Raw genomic sequence first — 14,774 nt, 5'->3', positions numbered from 1 at the left:
GGAACACAGTAACTCTCAGTTCATAATATGAGAAAAACAATGTCATGGTGTGATCATGGAAATGTGATTAGATAGTTTAACATTTTCAAAGTCTAATGACAAAAAAAATGCAGAATTGAGGAGTGAACCAGTTGTTTCAGTACCAACAACACTTTTACAAGGTTCATAACAGCAAGTAATGGAGAACCTTTGGTTCACTCTTTACATTTAACTGTATGTTGTAACTGTATGTAGCAGAATGTTACCATGTACTTCTGTCCCATAATGCCTTCTTGTCTCCATCTGCTTATGAATGCAACTCAGAACTCGATTTAAAATTCAACAATAGAACTAAATAAAAATTCATAAAAACATTGTGTGTAAGGATGCGCTCAATTCTGGCCAATACAGAGAAGCCAGGAATTATTTTCATGACATGACATTTTGTTATCGTAAACAAAAAAATTGTTTACGATAAATGCCTGAAAAATATAAATTTATATTAAATTAAATTAAATATTATATATCTGCTGAAAAATATCAAATATTTGTCAATATATACATAAAAATTCCAACATTAACTGATAACCGATATGATGAAGATACACAGTGCATTATAGTATTGTGTATAAGATCATTTCAGTTAAAAAAAAGACTGAAAATCCAGTTCAGTGTTTCAGGTGAAACACTCTTCACCTGAGATTATTAAATGATAAGCATCTCATATAGTCAGGATATGTTGAATATCACACAGAAACAAAACAAAAGCATAGAGACACAAACTCTTCTCATTCTTAGAGAACATATTGTGTTGTTTAACTTTAACAGCAACCAGGAACAAATTGGGCGAAGCTGTTTTTGGTTTTTTTTTTGTAAATAAATTTAAATGGATTTAGTCAAGGTGCCTCAACAACATGCAGAGAGACACTACTTCGGAGCTTTATTGTGTAAAAACACTGACCATGACCAAAGACTTGGGTGATGTCAGCAACACCAGGAGACTGTAAATAATGTAAAAATCACATTACAGTGTCAAAATAAATCATGTGACACAGGAAATAAATGTTGAGAACAACCCTGACAAGCACCAAAGTCATAAAGCAAACAGCTCAGTTATATGAAAAGATTCTGCATGACACATTTTGAAACCTGCAAAGAAAAATAAACAGTGATTCTGTGACTTTTATTTTGACAGAGTGGTGAGTGATTATATATGAGGCCTCCTAAGTGTTGCTGGCTTCACACAGCCACTATCCCACCACCAAAACCTTCCCATTGCAGGATCATTTTCCCAGCACTCACCCCATATACCAACTCCCCCACCATGCCGTTCCAGGTCTTGGTCTCAGGGTCGCGTGCTCCGTATTTCCCATCAGCTACAATGGACAGTTTGTACCTAATGCCGACGTGCTTCGCGATTTCTGATGCCAAGTCTACACAGTAGCCCTCATAGCGATCATTTCCATCCATCTGCATATAATTCCTCTTGTACATTACATATGGAGCTTCCTGTTAACCAAATCAGAGGAGGTTGAGCTGGCTTACAGGCTGACAGCCCAGAAAACACAAAAAAATCATTAGTCTGCCATCATGCCGATACATCTCTCTCACACACACATTTACATTCATTCTTACTCATTCGCACAAACACATACTGAAATATAAACATGCATTTTGAGTCTTGTAACAGCAATGTGACCAACAGCCAAGCTACCAAACAAACAGCAGCTGTGAGGAAGGCTAGTTTGAATTTAAAGTGGGTTTTGGGTTTGTGGACAGTGCTATTCAGTGGAATCTAATTTCTCAAAGTGGAGAGAGAAAGACAGAGCTGACAGAAGTGAAGTTGCAGGTCCTCTCATTAGTAAACTGGAGTCATTCGTCAGTCTAAAGCAAGCAAATTTAAGGGGGTTCCACTTAAACTTACACACATGTACGTCTAAAGTGCATGCAGGTGGGTGGGTTAAAGAGGGTGGCAGAGGTTTTCTCACATGTGTGCATGCTTTTAACTATTTTAATCAGGCCAGACGTTAACATGAATGATGATGAAACTCTAACATTAAAAGCAATCAAAATACTGCTTTAATAGCATCAGATCAAACTCTATTTTAAAAAAAATATTTTTTACAAACTGGCCCATCTAAACTCATTAATATTTTCAGTCAGTTTATATGAGATTTCTATACACAGGCACATCTGTCCAATCTATGCAGAATAAAACTCTTATTAACCTAATCATCTAATTAACCTAAGATTTAGTTCTTCTTTCACTTTCTGTATCTACTTATGAGATCATCATAGGCAGAGTCAGAAAGAGGTCATTATCACTTTTAAATGTAACATAAGGCGAACCTTGTGGTACATTTAAATATGACTGCTTCTGTGACTAACTAAATTTAGTGAAATATGTTTATTTACGTAATTCTGACTGGTCTTATAAATGCTCACTTTTCTAATGAACGTAACGTACCTGTATTAAAATAACTGTATTCCTCATTGACATAGTTCTGAAGTTCATTTGATGTTTTCCTCACTAGGATTTGGTTTCTGTGACCTTCAGGTTATGCATTATTCAAAAGATTAATTACCATATTCACTCTTTAATTAATATTCTTTCAGTTTCATCTCAGTCCTCGCCTCTATCCCCCCCCTGCCCTCAAGTTCTCAGAGTTCTTCATTAAGGACGTAATTATGAAACTCGTTTAAGCCCAGCTGTAATCACTCTACAGCCCCAACCGATTCACTTCCAGCATTTGGTTCAATTAACACGTTTCTTTAAACACAATGAGACGTCCAACGTAACATGTCCAGTAGGCAAAACATTATCACGTGCATAACCTGGCACGTGTCCTGTTTGAAATGCTCTAGATTAAGAAGTTCTGCATTTCTTGTTAACTGTTAATATATGGGATGGACAGTAAAATTCTAATTACATTTTGCTATTTTAAAATTGTATAAAACCACAGTTCACTCGAATATATTCATCTTTTTGCTTTGGTTGGGAGTTACAAAATTAGGGCTGCTTGGTCTGATTTTTTATTTTTAGTCAAACAAAATTGCAGCTGTATTTCATGGGATGTATCTAAACAGTGGCAGTACATTTGTATTCATTTAATTTTGTAATATTACTGGAACGTAATATTGAATGAAAAGGCACTGAGCTGGTTCCCAACCACAACTCGTCTTCATGTGGCACTTAAATAGCCACTAATAAATTAGAGAAATACGTAAAAGCCAATCTAAGCAAAAACTTTAATTGTATTGATTTGCTATTGAGTGGACACTGCTCACTCTCGCTCACAGTCATGTCCCTGCTCACATTCATCGTTTCTGCTGGGACGATTATGTCATTTTAGGAAGCTAAATGAATAACTGTCTGCACCTAATGGGCACTTCTGATTTGACAGCTGGAAATTAAAAACAGCTCAGCTAGAAAATGCAGAGAACATCTGAACTCTGAGGGGATGTAAAATAAAACACTTTACTTAATATTGCACATGTGTGAGAAAACCCTAAGCCAATTTTTGTTTGCATGTGTCTATGTACACTGTCATTTGCATCCAGCCCGACATCTCAGTTGTTCAGTACTTACGTTTGGTGAAGTGAAAGAAGCAGAGATAACCTATTTCTTACCAAAGCCAGTATTGTGATGTCACTGCTACAACAGGCCACTGGAATGGAACTGAAAATGCTTTGGCACTCACACGGATACAGTTGAAACACTCTATTGTGATCGACTGTTTCAACATGTAGTGAGTGAGTGCAAAGCAAAGCAAAACATAAAAACGTTCTGACCCCCCCAGGATGCAATGCAACTGTGACACTAAACCTGAGAGGGCAGAAGGGTCATGGTTCGGCATATTTAAAAGCAGCTTTAGATAGTGTACCATGATAGTAGTGACCACAATGGTTCTGTTTTCCACAGATGAGGATTCGTTGGTAACCTGCGGCTCCACTATATAAACAAATTTCTCTAATTCATTCCAGTAGCCAATCTGCAAGGGACAGAAACAGAAACAGAAACAGCAAAAGCATAAACAGAATCAATCAATCACTGTCAACCAATAAAAGAAATGAGTAATACAGAAAGAGAATGACTCAGTAGAAACATGATCTCATGAATGATGGAGGAGGAAAGCAAGTATGACGGTAGCTTGAGCATTCAAGTGCACGTTAAAGGGGTTGTATAGTGAGAAATACAATTTTCCTTGATCTTTTAAGATAAAATGTTTGTTTGTACTATAAAAAACAGTTAAGAAAAAAAAGAAATGGGAAACAAATGAAACATTTAATGATGAGGGTCTAAAAGAGGGAGGTAAGATGGCAATAAAAAAAACTCTTGCTTAACTCTTTCCCTGCCAGCGTTTTTTTTTTTTTTTTTTGCCAGCCACTGCCAGCATTTTTGATAATTTCCACAAATATTCATGCCCCCCAGAATATTTTGTTGCATGAATATTTGAACATGCAATATCAAAAGAAAGAACAAAGCCTCTGCTTTTAAACAATTCTTTTTTATTCTAGCTTCATGTATTCTATTTTTTTTTTTTTTAAATGTGGGTAAGCAACATTTTGAACAAAAAGCTGAAAAAAAATCACATTTTCGTCAAAGACTACATGTGCATAAGCAGAGCTTCTATCACTTGTTTCTGCTTCTTTTTCGCATGTGTTTTGATCCTGAGATTTTGTACTCTTTCAGAAGATGCTTAACAGCACCCCCTACTATAAAACAGTGAAAACACGGATTGCCGGAAAGTTCCATCAATGGTGGGAATCATCCTGTCAAATATGACGGAAAATTCCAACGATGGCAGGGAAAGAGTTAATAATGACTGTTTTTCTGTTTTTGGAGCAGAATTTTTTAATTTTTTTATAGTATTCATTCTCATCGGCCACCCTTTCAACTGCTAGTTAACGCAAGTATCTAATTAGCCAATTACATGACAGCAACTGGCATGGCAGACATGGTCAATACGATCTGCTGAAGTTCGAACTGAGCATCAGATGGGGGGAAGAAAGATGATTTAAGTGACTTTGAACGTGGCATGGTTGTTGGTGTCAGACAGGCTATTCTGAGTATTTCAGAAACTGCTGATCTATTGGGATTTTTGCACACAACCATATCTAGGGATTACAGAGAATGGTCCAAAAAAGAGAAACTATCCAGTGAGCGGCAGTTCTGTGGGAGAAAATGCCTTGTTGATGCCAGAGGTCATATATTAATATATGGCTTTTCTCGTCACTCAAAATGCTTTACATATGGAAGGGGGGAATCTCCTCAACCACCACCAATGTGCAGCATCCACCTGGATGATGCAACGGAAGCCATATTGTGCCAGAATGCCCACCACACACCAGCGTATTGGTGGTGAGGAGACAGAGTGATGAAGCCAATCAGTATATATGGGCCGGGGATGATTAGGAGGCCATGATGATGGATAGAGGCCAATGGTGCTTTTTTACAGGATAGTGTCCCCAATCCCCATCACTATACTGGGGCATTAGGACCCACACAGACCACAGGTTGAGCACCCCCTGCTGGCCTCACTAACACCTCTTCCAACAGCATCCTAGTTTTTTCCAGGTACTGACCACGCTCAACCCTGCTTAGCTACAGTGGGCAACCAGTCTTGGGTTACAGGGTGATATGGCTGCAGACAACCGAGGAATGGACAACACGTCGAACCTTGAAGCTGATGCTGACCATGTCCATCCCTTTATGACCACAATGTACCCATCTTCTGACAGCTATTTCCAGCAGGATAACACATCATGTAACAAAGCTCATCTCAAACTGGTTTCTTGAACATGACAATGAGTTCACTATTCTCAAATGGCCTCCACAGTCACCAGATCTCAATCCATTAGAGCACCTTTGTGATGTGGTAGAACGAGAGATTTGCATAATGGATGTGCAGCCGACAAATCTCCAGCAAATGCATGATGCTTTCATGTTAACATGAACCAAAATCTCTGAAGAATCCCAACATCTTGTTGAATCTATGCCATGATAAAATAAGGCAGTTCTGAAGGCAAAAAGGGGTCCAACTCGGTACTAGCAAGGTGTACCTAATATAGTGGCCGGTAAGTGTATAAATATATATAGTCTCATTTTCAGCACTGCTAAATGTTCTAATTCTAAAGTGACTTGTGGCTTCACTGTGACATTAATATTGTGTGAATTTATAGAAACTGCCTTTCCAGAGCCACTAACCTTTTTGGCTCCTCCCGGTTTCATTTCATAAACATCAATGGTGTAATTTGATCGTCGTCCAAAGGAGTCGAACTGAATATTTCCCGTCATACCCTGAACCTGAACCTGCAGAAGGAAAGCACACAGGAACAGTAACACCCACAAAATAACAAGCAAAAGAAAAAGACAAGAAAAGCATGAAGCAACATTATTAAAGGTAATATAGGTATCATTTAACCATACAGGTGAAAATAAACATTTTTCAACAAATGTAAATGCATATCTAAACAGTAGTGAACATTCATTTATAGTAAAAAAATGTGAATGTTGCTGTTTTTCTAACTCTTAGAAGAAGTCTCTCAGCTCTCTGTCTGAGGCCCTTTGTGGACCGCTCCTACCATTTTGAGAGCTCTTTCAATGTCGATTCCCTGGCTCCATGGTACGGCCGGGTTGGCAAGGCAGTCGCCTGCACTCCCTCGACGGGAAATATCAACACGCTGACGTCTCAAATACCGAAATGCCTCAGCGATCACCAGGATGGCATCGTGTGTCAGTGCAGATGTATACTAAACATGACAACAAACAGACAAACGGTTTGCATCCATGGAAACATCAGTATAGAAAGACCAAATGAGTGCTCATATTCTATTAAATAAAGGTGCAGTATGGGAGAATTTCAGCAACATAGGCAAGAAACAACAAAAAATAGATGATTAATAAAACTACTGCATGACTGCTACATTAAACTCATCAAAATATGTTATCATAAATTACACATACAAGCATATTCACAAGTGGCACACTCCCAAATAAACACATCACAAATGCACATAAATAAGCATAGAAATATAGAGAGAGACCTTTAGGGGAGTGTTTCTAGACTCAGGGAACTCTCTCTCATCGAGCCGCTCCCAGCGCTGGAGAAACTGCTGCACAATCGGGCTATCAGAATTTATGATTTGGAATCCGGTAATATTTGCTCCGCCTGAAAACACCTTATCCAAACTCATGTTAGAAAACCCCTGCAGAGAGCAATGGCCAATAGTCATAAGTGAAAGGTCACTCACAGAAGGTTAGGAAATAAGAGCTCTTTGCATGTGTGTGTATTTTCTCACAAGATTAGCCAGGATGTAATGATATCCTCGACCGTTCTTTCCTGAGATAACAACCTGGAAATAAAAGAATGGAAGAGTGTCATCTAGCATTATGTCTAATAGTTTATGTGGACATGATATCAAAACCAACGAATGACAGGCGAAATTGGAAACAAAATGCAAAAGCCTTAACTGCAGAAGGGTGATTCTGTAACTATGGGCACTCTGCAGTCCCAGCGGAGGAAGGAAAAAGTTTGCTTGCGTTTTTCTTTTTATTATTAGTAAATAATTGGGGGGGGGGGGGGGGGTGTACTGGGGAAAAATAATGGCGTCTTTCTTTTTATTATTAGTATAGCTGAATACTAGGGAAAAGTCACAGGCCATGAGTGACAAGGTCTTTTATTGTCATTTTTATGGGTAATAGTTTCTGCCACGTCATGGAATATTTGAAATCACAAATAAAGCCAAATATAAAAAAAAAAAAAAACTTTATTTTAAATGAAAAATGTCAAGTGTCACAACCACAACATTTATGTTAGGGAAAATGTATATACACAGATAGATGGATAGATAGATTTAAAATGTTTTTTCACTAAACCAATCAGGTCAGTAGTGCCCATTGTTACGTAATCAGATATGAATGAACTGTGTCCTGCTTGAACCTGTTGGGAACTGTGGAGCTGTTACAATGCATATTCCCACACATCACAGGACTGTGTTATTATTTATTGTTCTACAAAGTTGCAGTGCTTGAATACATTGGCAATATTGAAATTTTTAGTGCTGTGCCAGCACAACATAAAGGTATGACCCAACCACAACCACACACACACACACACACACACACACACACACACACACACACACACACACACACACACACACACACACACACACACACACACACAGCTATTGATTTACAAATAACAACAGACAGCCAGTCTGCTGAAAGCGCAGAGCTCTGAGCACTGATTGATCTACTTGTGGATTTCATTATCTCTGTGACCTCCTAGTGACACACGCACACACATTCTTTTCTACTCTGTTTCAATGCATATGAGTGTGTGGGGGGGAAAAACAGGAAAATATAGACAGAGGGTAAAAAAACTGAAAGAGAAAGAATAAGTGAAAGAGACAAACAGAATCGGAGAATGTAACAGTACCTTTGAGAGCTGTATTTTTGGATGAGAGGAAAGGGAGTATTTTTAGTTTTCTCACTGTTCCCTTGTTATAGGACGCTGTGCCCTACTTAGACAAACACACGCACGCTTTCACACACACTATTTTTATCACCTTATTCGCTAACGACAGTTGAATTTTGGAAAGGTATTGATCAGGTATTGTCACCACTGTGACAGACAGACAGTCACTGTAAACAGACTCACAGGCAGACAGATGAAATGATGTGTTTTTATTTACCTGCTCTAGAATACTGTTAATGCGTTCAACCTCACAGTCGATAAGGAAGCGTTTCTCCTGCCGACGATCCATTTCTTCAACAATGCGTCGGTATTCCAGCGGATCCACTATGTTCCCCACTGAACGCGCCGTCACCTGCCAATTATTCATCACTGCGGATTCCATGATGGCCTGTAGGATGGAAAACCCTGAAAGAAAAAGAGAGAATAATACATGGTGTGAAAAACACTGCTACACCGGGCCTGTGCAGATGTAGTAACAGGGCAGAATTGGGCCAGAATGATGGAGCAAGTACAGCTTCATTTCTCTTCCTGGTTTGAGAACACACAGGAAATGCTGATGCAGTGCAAATCTGAAGGGATGAAAGGAGGGAAGGCTGAGAAAGAGAAATGGTGAATGTAATTACTGCAACTCTGCACCAATGATACTAATGCAATGGCAGAACGCACATATTTTATGCATATGCATATGTTTGTGCAGGTGTGTTTTTGGCCTTCATTCATGTATTTCTCTGATACGTTACACTATAGATCAGATCCAATGCAGATAATATATTTTACGCAACTGATCAGGTCTTCTGTAATACATCAGATCCACTGCAGCACATATTAGACCCCTGGACAGGCACCCCGCCTCAGCGAGTGAGTGTTTTGTTTGCTCTGAAATAAGCTATGCTTACCGTAAAAAATTTGGGGAAAAAGTCTTTCCATCCTATATGTCTTCAAGAGAAGAAAAAAACATCACTAAGGAAAGTGGTGCAAAAAATACAGATAGATAGATAGATACATAGATAGATGATAGATTATTTTCTGCATTAATAGACAACATACCACAGGTATACTTAACCTGTTAAAGGATTCAAAGCAAACACAAAAGCAATAACACCCTTTATCGCCTCCAACTCAAGGCCATACACACACACAGGACACAAATCAGCCCTGTTCTATTTGATCTCGTTTTTAGCCCCGCGACCACATTTATTATAGGACAACACGCGCACACATACACTCAATCACTATTTTAATTAGCATACGTCCTAGAGTGCCAGACCGCAAGGCTGTTTAGCAGTGACCAATTAATCCAGACTGACAGCTTGCAGAGAGGTGAGAATTCAAATGACATACATACACACAAGCACTTCAAATCTTTAAGTCATACATGTTATTAAGAGGAAGGGCACATGCCATGTGATAGTAGCGCTCAGACCTGCAAAGGTTTATGAGTTAATTAAACATTGCTCCTCATTAGCAATTAAGAGGGTCTTGCTAACCACTGTATGGACAAAATCTTTTATAGTCCTTCATTAAATATCTCTTAACCTCTGACAGATTAATTTTCCAAATTATATACTTGGCCTTTTGAATTATTTATTGAGCATCTCTGCCAAATATTGCGGCACCCATCTGAACATCACAACTCGATGTCTCTGAATGTTTATGTGAACCATCAAGCCAAGGCTACAATCTCACGCAGATTTTTTTTTAATCGTCACTGTTTAGCATATTTAACAGATCCAAGAGCCCTGTGGTGATGTAAAACCATTTAAAGTTTGGCACTACCAGCACAACTCCCTGCTGAGTGTAGTGGATGATTTCAAGGGTGGTAACAGATTGAGACTGTCTTCACTGTATCATGATTTGAGAATGATCTGATTCCAAAGAGCATGATCTTGTGCTTCAATAGAAGAAAATCTGACCTTTTGTACAAATGAGTTCACATGATCAATGAGGTCTCTGAATTTTGCCGCCTATTGTATTAAGAAGTGGAGGTCCAAACAAAATTCCATTAACTTCTAGCTGTAAGTACACAGTTACTCCAAATATTCTGTGCATTAGTTTGATGGGTTTAATCCATTAAGGAGGATCCCTGGAGTAAACATAACAAAGTCTCTCGTTATCTTAAACGGTCCCTGTAAGCACTCTCTTCAGAGTAAACAAGCTAGGAAAAAGTGTGATTGTTGGCTGTAAGCCCATCAGGTGATTTGGAACACAAACAGAGAGGAAAACGGTCCTCAATTATACCAGTGTTTGACTCTGCTGTCACAATACCTGATATGAGGAGTGATGTCAACTGCTTTAGCTGTAATTTGCAAGCCAAAATCTGATTTCTAATATTTGTGTGAACAAAAGCAGACATTAGACCTATACAACGCTTCAGGCACGTGCACAGATAGACCCTATAAGTGGTGCTCAAGCACCTGCCATTTTGGCCTCTAACTAGACACTTTTTATTTTATTGTATATTTTACTTTTTGTTTCTATTTGGTCCGTGGCATCAATACACAGCATGTGTACCTGACAACTTTTTCTTAATAATTCTGTGAGACCGCACAAGCCCCTCCCCCTCTCCAACATCCCTCGTCACAGTCACCACAGCGCTCTGCAGAGCAGGCGAGCAGCATCCACGTCTCCCGGATCTGCTTCATTGGTGACAGCCAGGTAACGATTGTGTCTGCGCTAAACCTTGGCACTGTTTGTCACCACTGTGAAATTAAACCACTATTTAAACATCTCAATACAGCCAGCCTAACTTAGCCAATAGCCCTCCATATTAAAGGGGTCATGACATGAGAAATCAAATATGCCTTGATCTTTTGACATATAAGAGGTCTTTGTACCAATAAAGCATCCTCCAAGTTTCATAGCATTTATTTATTCAAGATCAAAAAAAATGGCTTGTTTTGATTTTGGCAAATATGGGCAAATATATTTTGCCCCTTTAAGCTTAAGCACAAGCTAGTCTGCCATTGACGTGAAATAACGTCATACAAGGTCAGAAATACCACTAAAATAAATAAAAATGCATCCAAAATTCAAGATATGAATTGCCCTTGTATGAGTTCTTGTATTTTGTGTTTATAACATAATATTGTTAAGCAATATCACACTAGCAAGAGTGCTCTTTTCTTCAGCATGATTGCAAAATGTGATATTTATTTTATACAACAGTTCAATAAACTATAAGTTGATTATTTTCTCATTTATAGACACAACTTTGCCAATTTTGACTGTTTTTGCTTTATTTTACAAACGAAAAGAGTGATAGTTTTTTCATACAAGTGTTTTTTGCCAAACTAAGCAGAAAAGTTGCGTCTCCCAGTAACACACAGCGGTGTTTCGTTCTTTGTTCAATGACTCATTCAGAAAGTGAACACTTGCTTCATTCATGAAAGAATCAGCCGGTTTGAACGAGTTGGTTGAATGAATCATTCTATGATTCACTTATTATGACTTGCCGCCATTTAATTTTTTTTCCCCATCATTTCACATTTCTATATTCAAAATGTTATATTTAGAACATTAATATCATGACATTATTTGGGCAATTGTAATTGCAGTGTAGGCTACATGTTTGATAAATTGTAAGATGGATTTTGTTGATACTGATTTCAATTAATTGGTATAACAGCCCTATAGTGTATAGTGATAAATAGTGTAACTAATCAACAATTTGACACTTTACATTTTATAAGTAATTATACAAGGGGTGCCTTTTTTTCACTTGAGCACTTGCCCCCCAAAATGTCAGTGCGCGTCCCTGACAGACTTGGTATTCTATAGGCCCAGTTTCCACCTGGTATTAAGATGCTTTTTCAGTCATCCAATCACACGAATTACCGTTTACACCTGATATTAAAATACGATATCGGATTTCATTGAGACACTCACCTCTTATTTAGTCACATTCTACACCACTTTTGTGGTGCACGAATACTACTGACTGAACCCATATTACGCGGATTACCAGCAATCTAGAAAGGAAGTGAATGAAAAGCTAAAGAAAGACATCTGCGATTTCGACTGTAATCCATGTGTTTTGGTGCAACACAGCAAAGTTTGAATTGCTTGTTTTGGTGCAACACTCACAACACTTCTCACTACCCTTCATTCAATGATTACATATTAGGTTAGTAGGCAGTCTTTTGTATCAGTTTGAGCACATTTAACCACATGAGCATCTACACTACAAAAGAAATTCAGTTGAATGTGTTTGTTTTTGACTACCGATGTAGAGATCCCCACCATGGGTTTTTTTTGTAATTTTTCAATATGCTGTTACATTCAATAAGCTATTTAAAGATGCTGACTCGGCGTCACAATATGGAAGAAAAGATCTGTCGCTACCTCCATTTCATTACAACTTTAAAGGTATAATTCACCCAAAAAATTTCATACCACCATTTGTATGACTTTCTTTCTTCTGCAGAACACAAAACAAGACATGTTGAAGAACATTGGTAATCAAACAGTTTTGGTGATCACTGACTTTCATTGAATAAAAAACAACAACACATTTCTCAAAATATCTTCTATTGTGTTATTGCGTTTTCATTTTTGGGTGAACTATTCCTAGTGTTTGAATACTTGTTTGAATAGTGTTCACGTGAGTGTGTGTGTGTTTACTCACCTCTATCAGTGTCATACAGGTAGACAAATTTCTCCCATTTGTAATGGGCTAGCAAGCTGAGCAGCGCCCCCCGGAGGCTCGGCCTCATCTGCATGACAAACTGCACATCTGTGTCCGTGGGAAAAGATGGAGTGATGAAGGAGGTGTGCAGAGCGCCGCAGAACGATGTCAATGTGTTCATTGACCTCCTGTCATAGAATCCAAATATTGCATACACACCCCTGGAGAACTGAGAACAGACTGCCAGACCAAGAGAGAGATGGAAGCATCAGTCAGTACATTTTAAAATAAACAAACATTAAGCATACAAACTTACAAGCATTTTGATTTGTATTATGACACTCCCTACTGAGTACATGTACTTGTGTATGTGTATGTGTGTGTCTGAGTATGTCTTTAAAAAAAACCTGAAGAGACAATAGCCTATTAAAATGGAGAGATTTTGACATCATATTTGATTTCACAGACTGCATGTATTGCAATATGGCGTACATTCTTCTCAAATCCAAATCAAATGTCTTATTTATTTATTTTAAAATACCCTAAATGCAGTTGTCATCTAAATTATTTAAAGATAAACTGCAAATGTTTCTAAATCTAGCAACCATGTAGCGAAGCTGACAGTAGACAGATTGAGTTCACTGACGTCTCCACGACCCTAACCATGATTGAATCCTTAGAAAAGTCAGTGTTAAGCATTAATTCAGCTTTTGCTGTCTAATTAACTGAATATTTACAGCCATATGTTATCCAGAAAGAGTACATTTTAACTATTTGTTTCCAAAAGCAAATTATGTTTTGCCTTACACAAACACCTGCCTCTTGAAAAGAAGAGAATATGAGAGAATAAGCGACTATGGAAGGATTAGAGGTTAGTTGATTCTAGGAAAAGGACCAAACGGGACAAATGTTCCCAAATGTGTCCAGAAGACATACAAACAAAAAAGCAAGGCAAAAAAATGATGTGGCATGTAAGCATGAGGGAGAAAATGAAGAAAATACAAGCAAATGTCAAATTAGTCAGAGAGCCCAGAGGTTAAAAATCATCACACACAGATAAACACACACATACACAGCCTACGCTTGAAAAAAATAATGCTCAAATGATCATGCAGCACAGAAAATATATTCATACACAATTGAGAGCTTTGGTACAGCAAAAAAACAACAGCAACAACAACAACAACAGCAATGAACAACTTTGCAAGCACTAACTACATACAAACACACACACACGTAGGCCTTTACATAGAGCCATACCCATCAAAGACTGAAGGGGAAACATCCTCAATATTTAAATTAGCAGTCAATCAAAATGTGTTTTTTTAATAAGCAGAATTTTTATCCACTAAAATTGTGGTGGCTGCCATTTCTTTCCTGTGCACCACCCCTCACTTCACACTCCAGTCCAGTAGGTGGCGGAGGCTGTATGGTGCACAGGAGCACAATGGTGCCCGTCATGATTTGACTTTTAATACTGATTAACTATTGGGATCTTTTCACAAAAAACAATCAGAGCACTTGGACAATGATCAGTGAGACACATAGCCTATATTTTTTGCTGACACTATTGGATGTTTTAGTAATTGTTCAAGCGAGTCCTGAATGGACTCTACACATGAACGTTTCCACATTTAGCCTCAGTGGCCACTGCAACTTCTACTGAAGCACAATGTAAGCACAAACTG

At 38.2% G+C, this 14,774-nt stretch overlaps 1 protein-coding gene across 4 annotated transcripts in view; it reads right to left on the bottom strand.

The window, feature by feature from the left end:
• gria3a (glutamate receptor, ionotropic, AMPA 3a) overlaps window positions 1-14,774 on the bottom strand; it is a 37,692-nt gene that overhangs the window by 18,329 nt on the left and 4,589 nt on the right. For all 4 annotated transcript variants that reach the window (XR_013821352.1, XM_079872523.1, XM_079872524.1 and 1 more), the window contains exons 3-10: window positions 13,087-13,326; window positions 8,680-8,867; window positions 7,282-7,335; window positions 7,027-7,188; window positions 6,565-6,732; window positions 6,188-6,292; window positions 3,864-3,971; window positions 1,282-1,488 (exon numbers count right to left, since the gene is read on the bottom strand). Coding sequence is in view for 3 of the 4 variants with exons in the window: in XM_079872523.1 (XP_079728649.1) it covers window positions 1,282-1,488; window positions 3,864-3,971; window positions 6,188-6,292; window positions 6,565-6,732; window positions 7,027-7,188; window positions 7,282-7,335; window positions 8,680-8,867; window positions 13,087-13,326 (1,232 nt within the window). In the remaining variant the exon portion in view is untranslated. The remainder of the gene's footprint in view (window positions 1-1,281; window positions 1,489-3,863; window positions 3,972-6,187; window positions 6,293-6,564; window positions 6,733-7,026; window positions 7,189-7,281; window positions 7,336-8,679; window positions 8,868-13,086; window positions 13,327-14,774) is intronic.

The sequence above is a fragment of the Squalius cephalus genome, assembly GCF_949319135.1.
Source record: "Squalius cephalus genome assembly, chromosome: 5".
NCBI classification, from domain to species: Eukaryota; Metazoa; Chordata; class Actinopteri; order Cypriniformes; family Leuciscidae; genus Squalius; species Squalius cephalus.
This window is presented reverse-complemented; position numbering and strand designations above follow the sequence as displayed.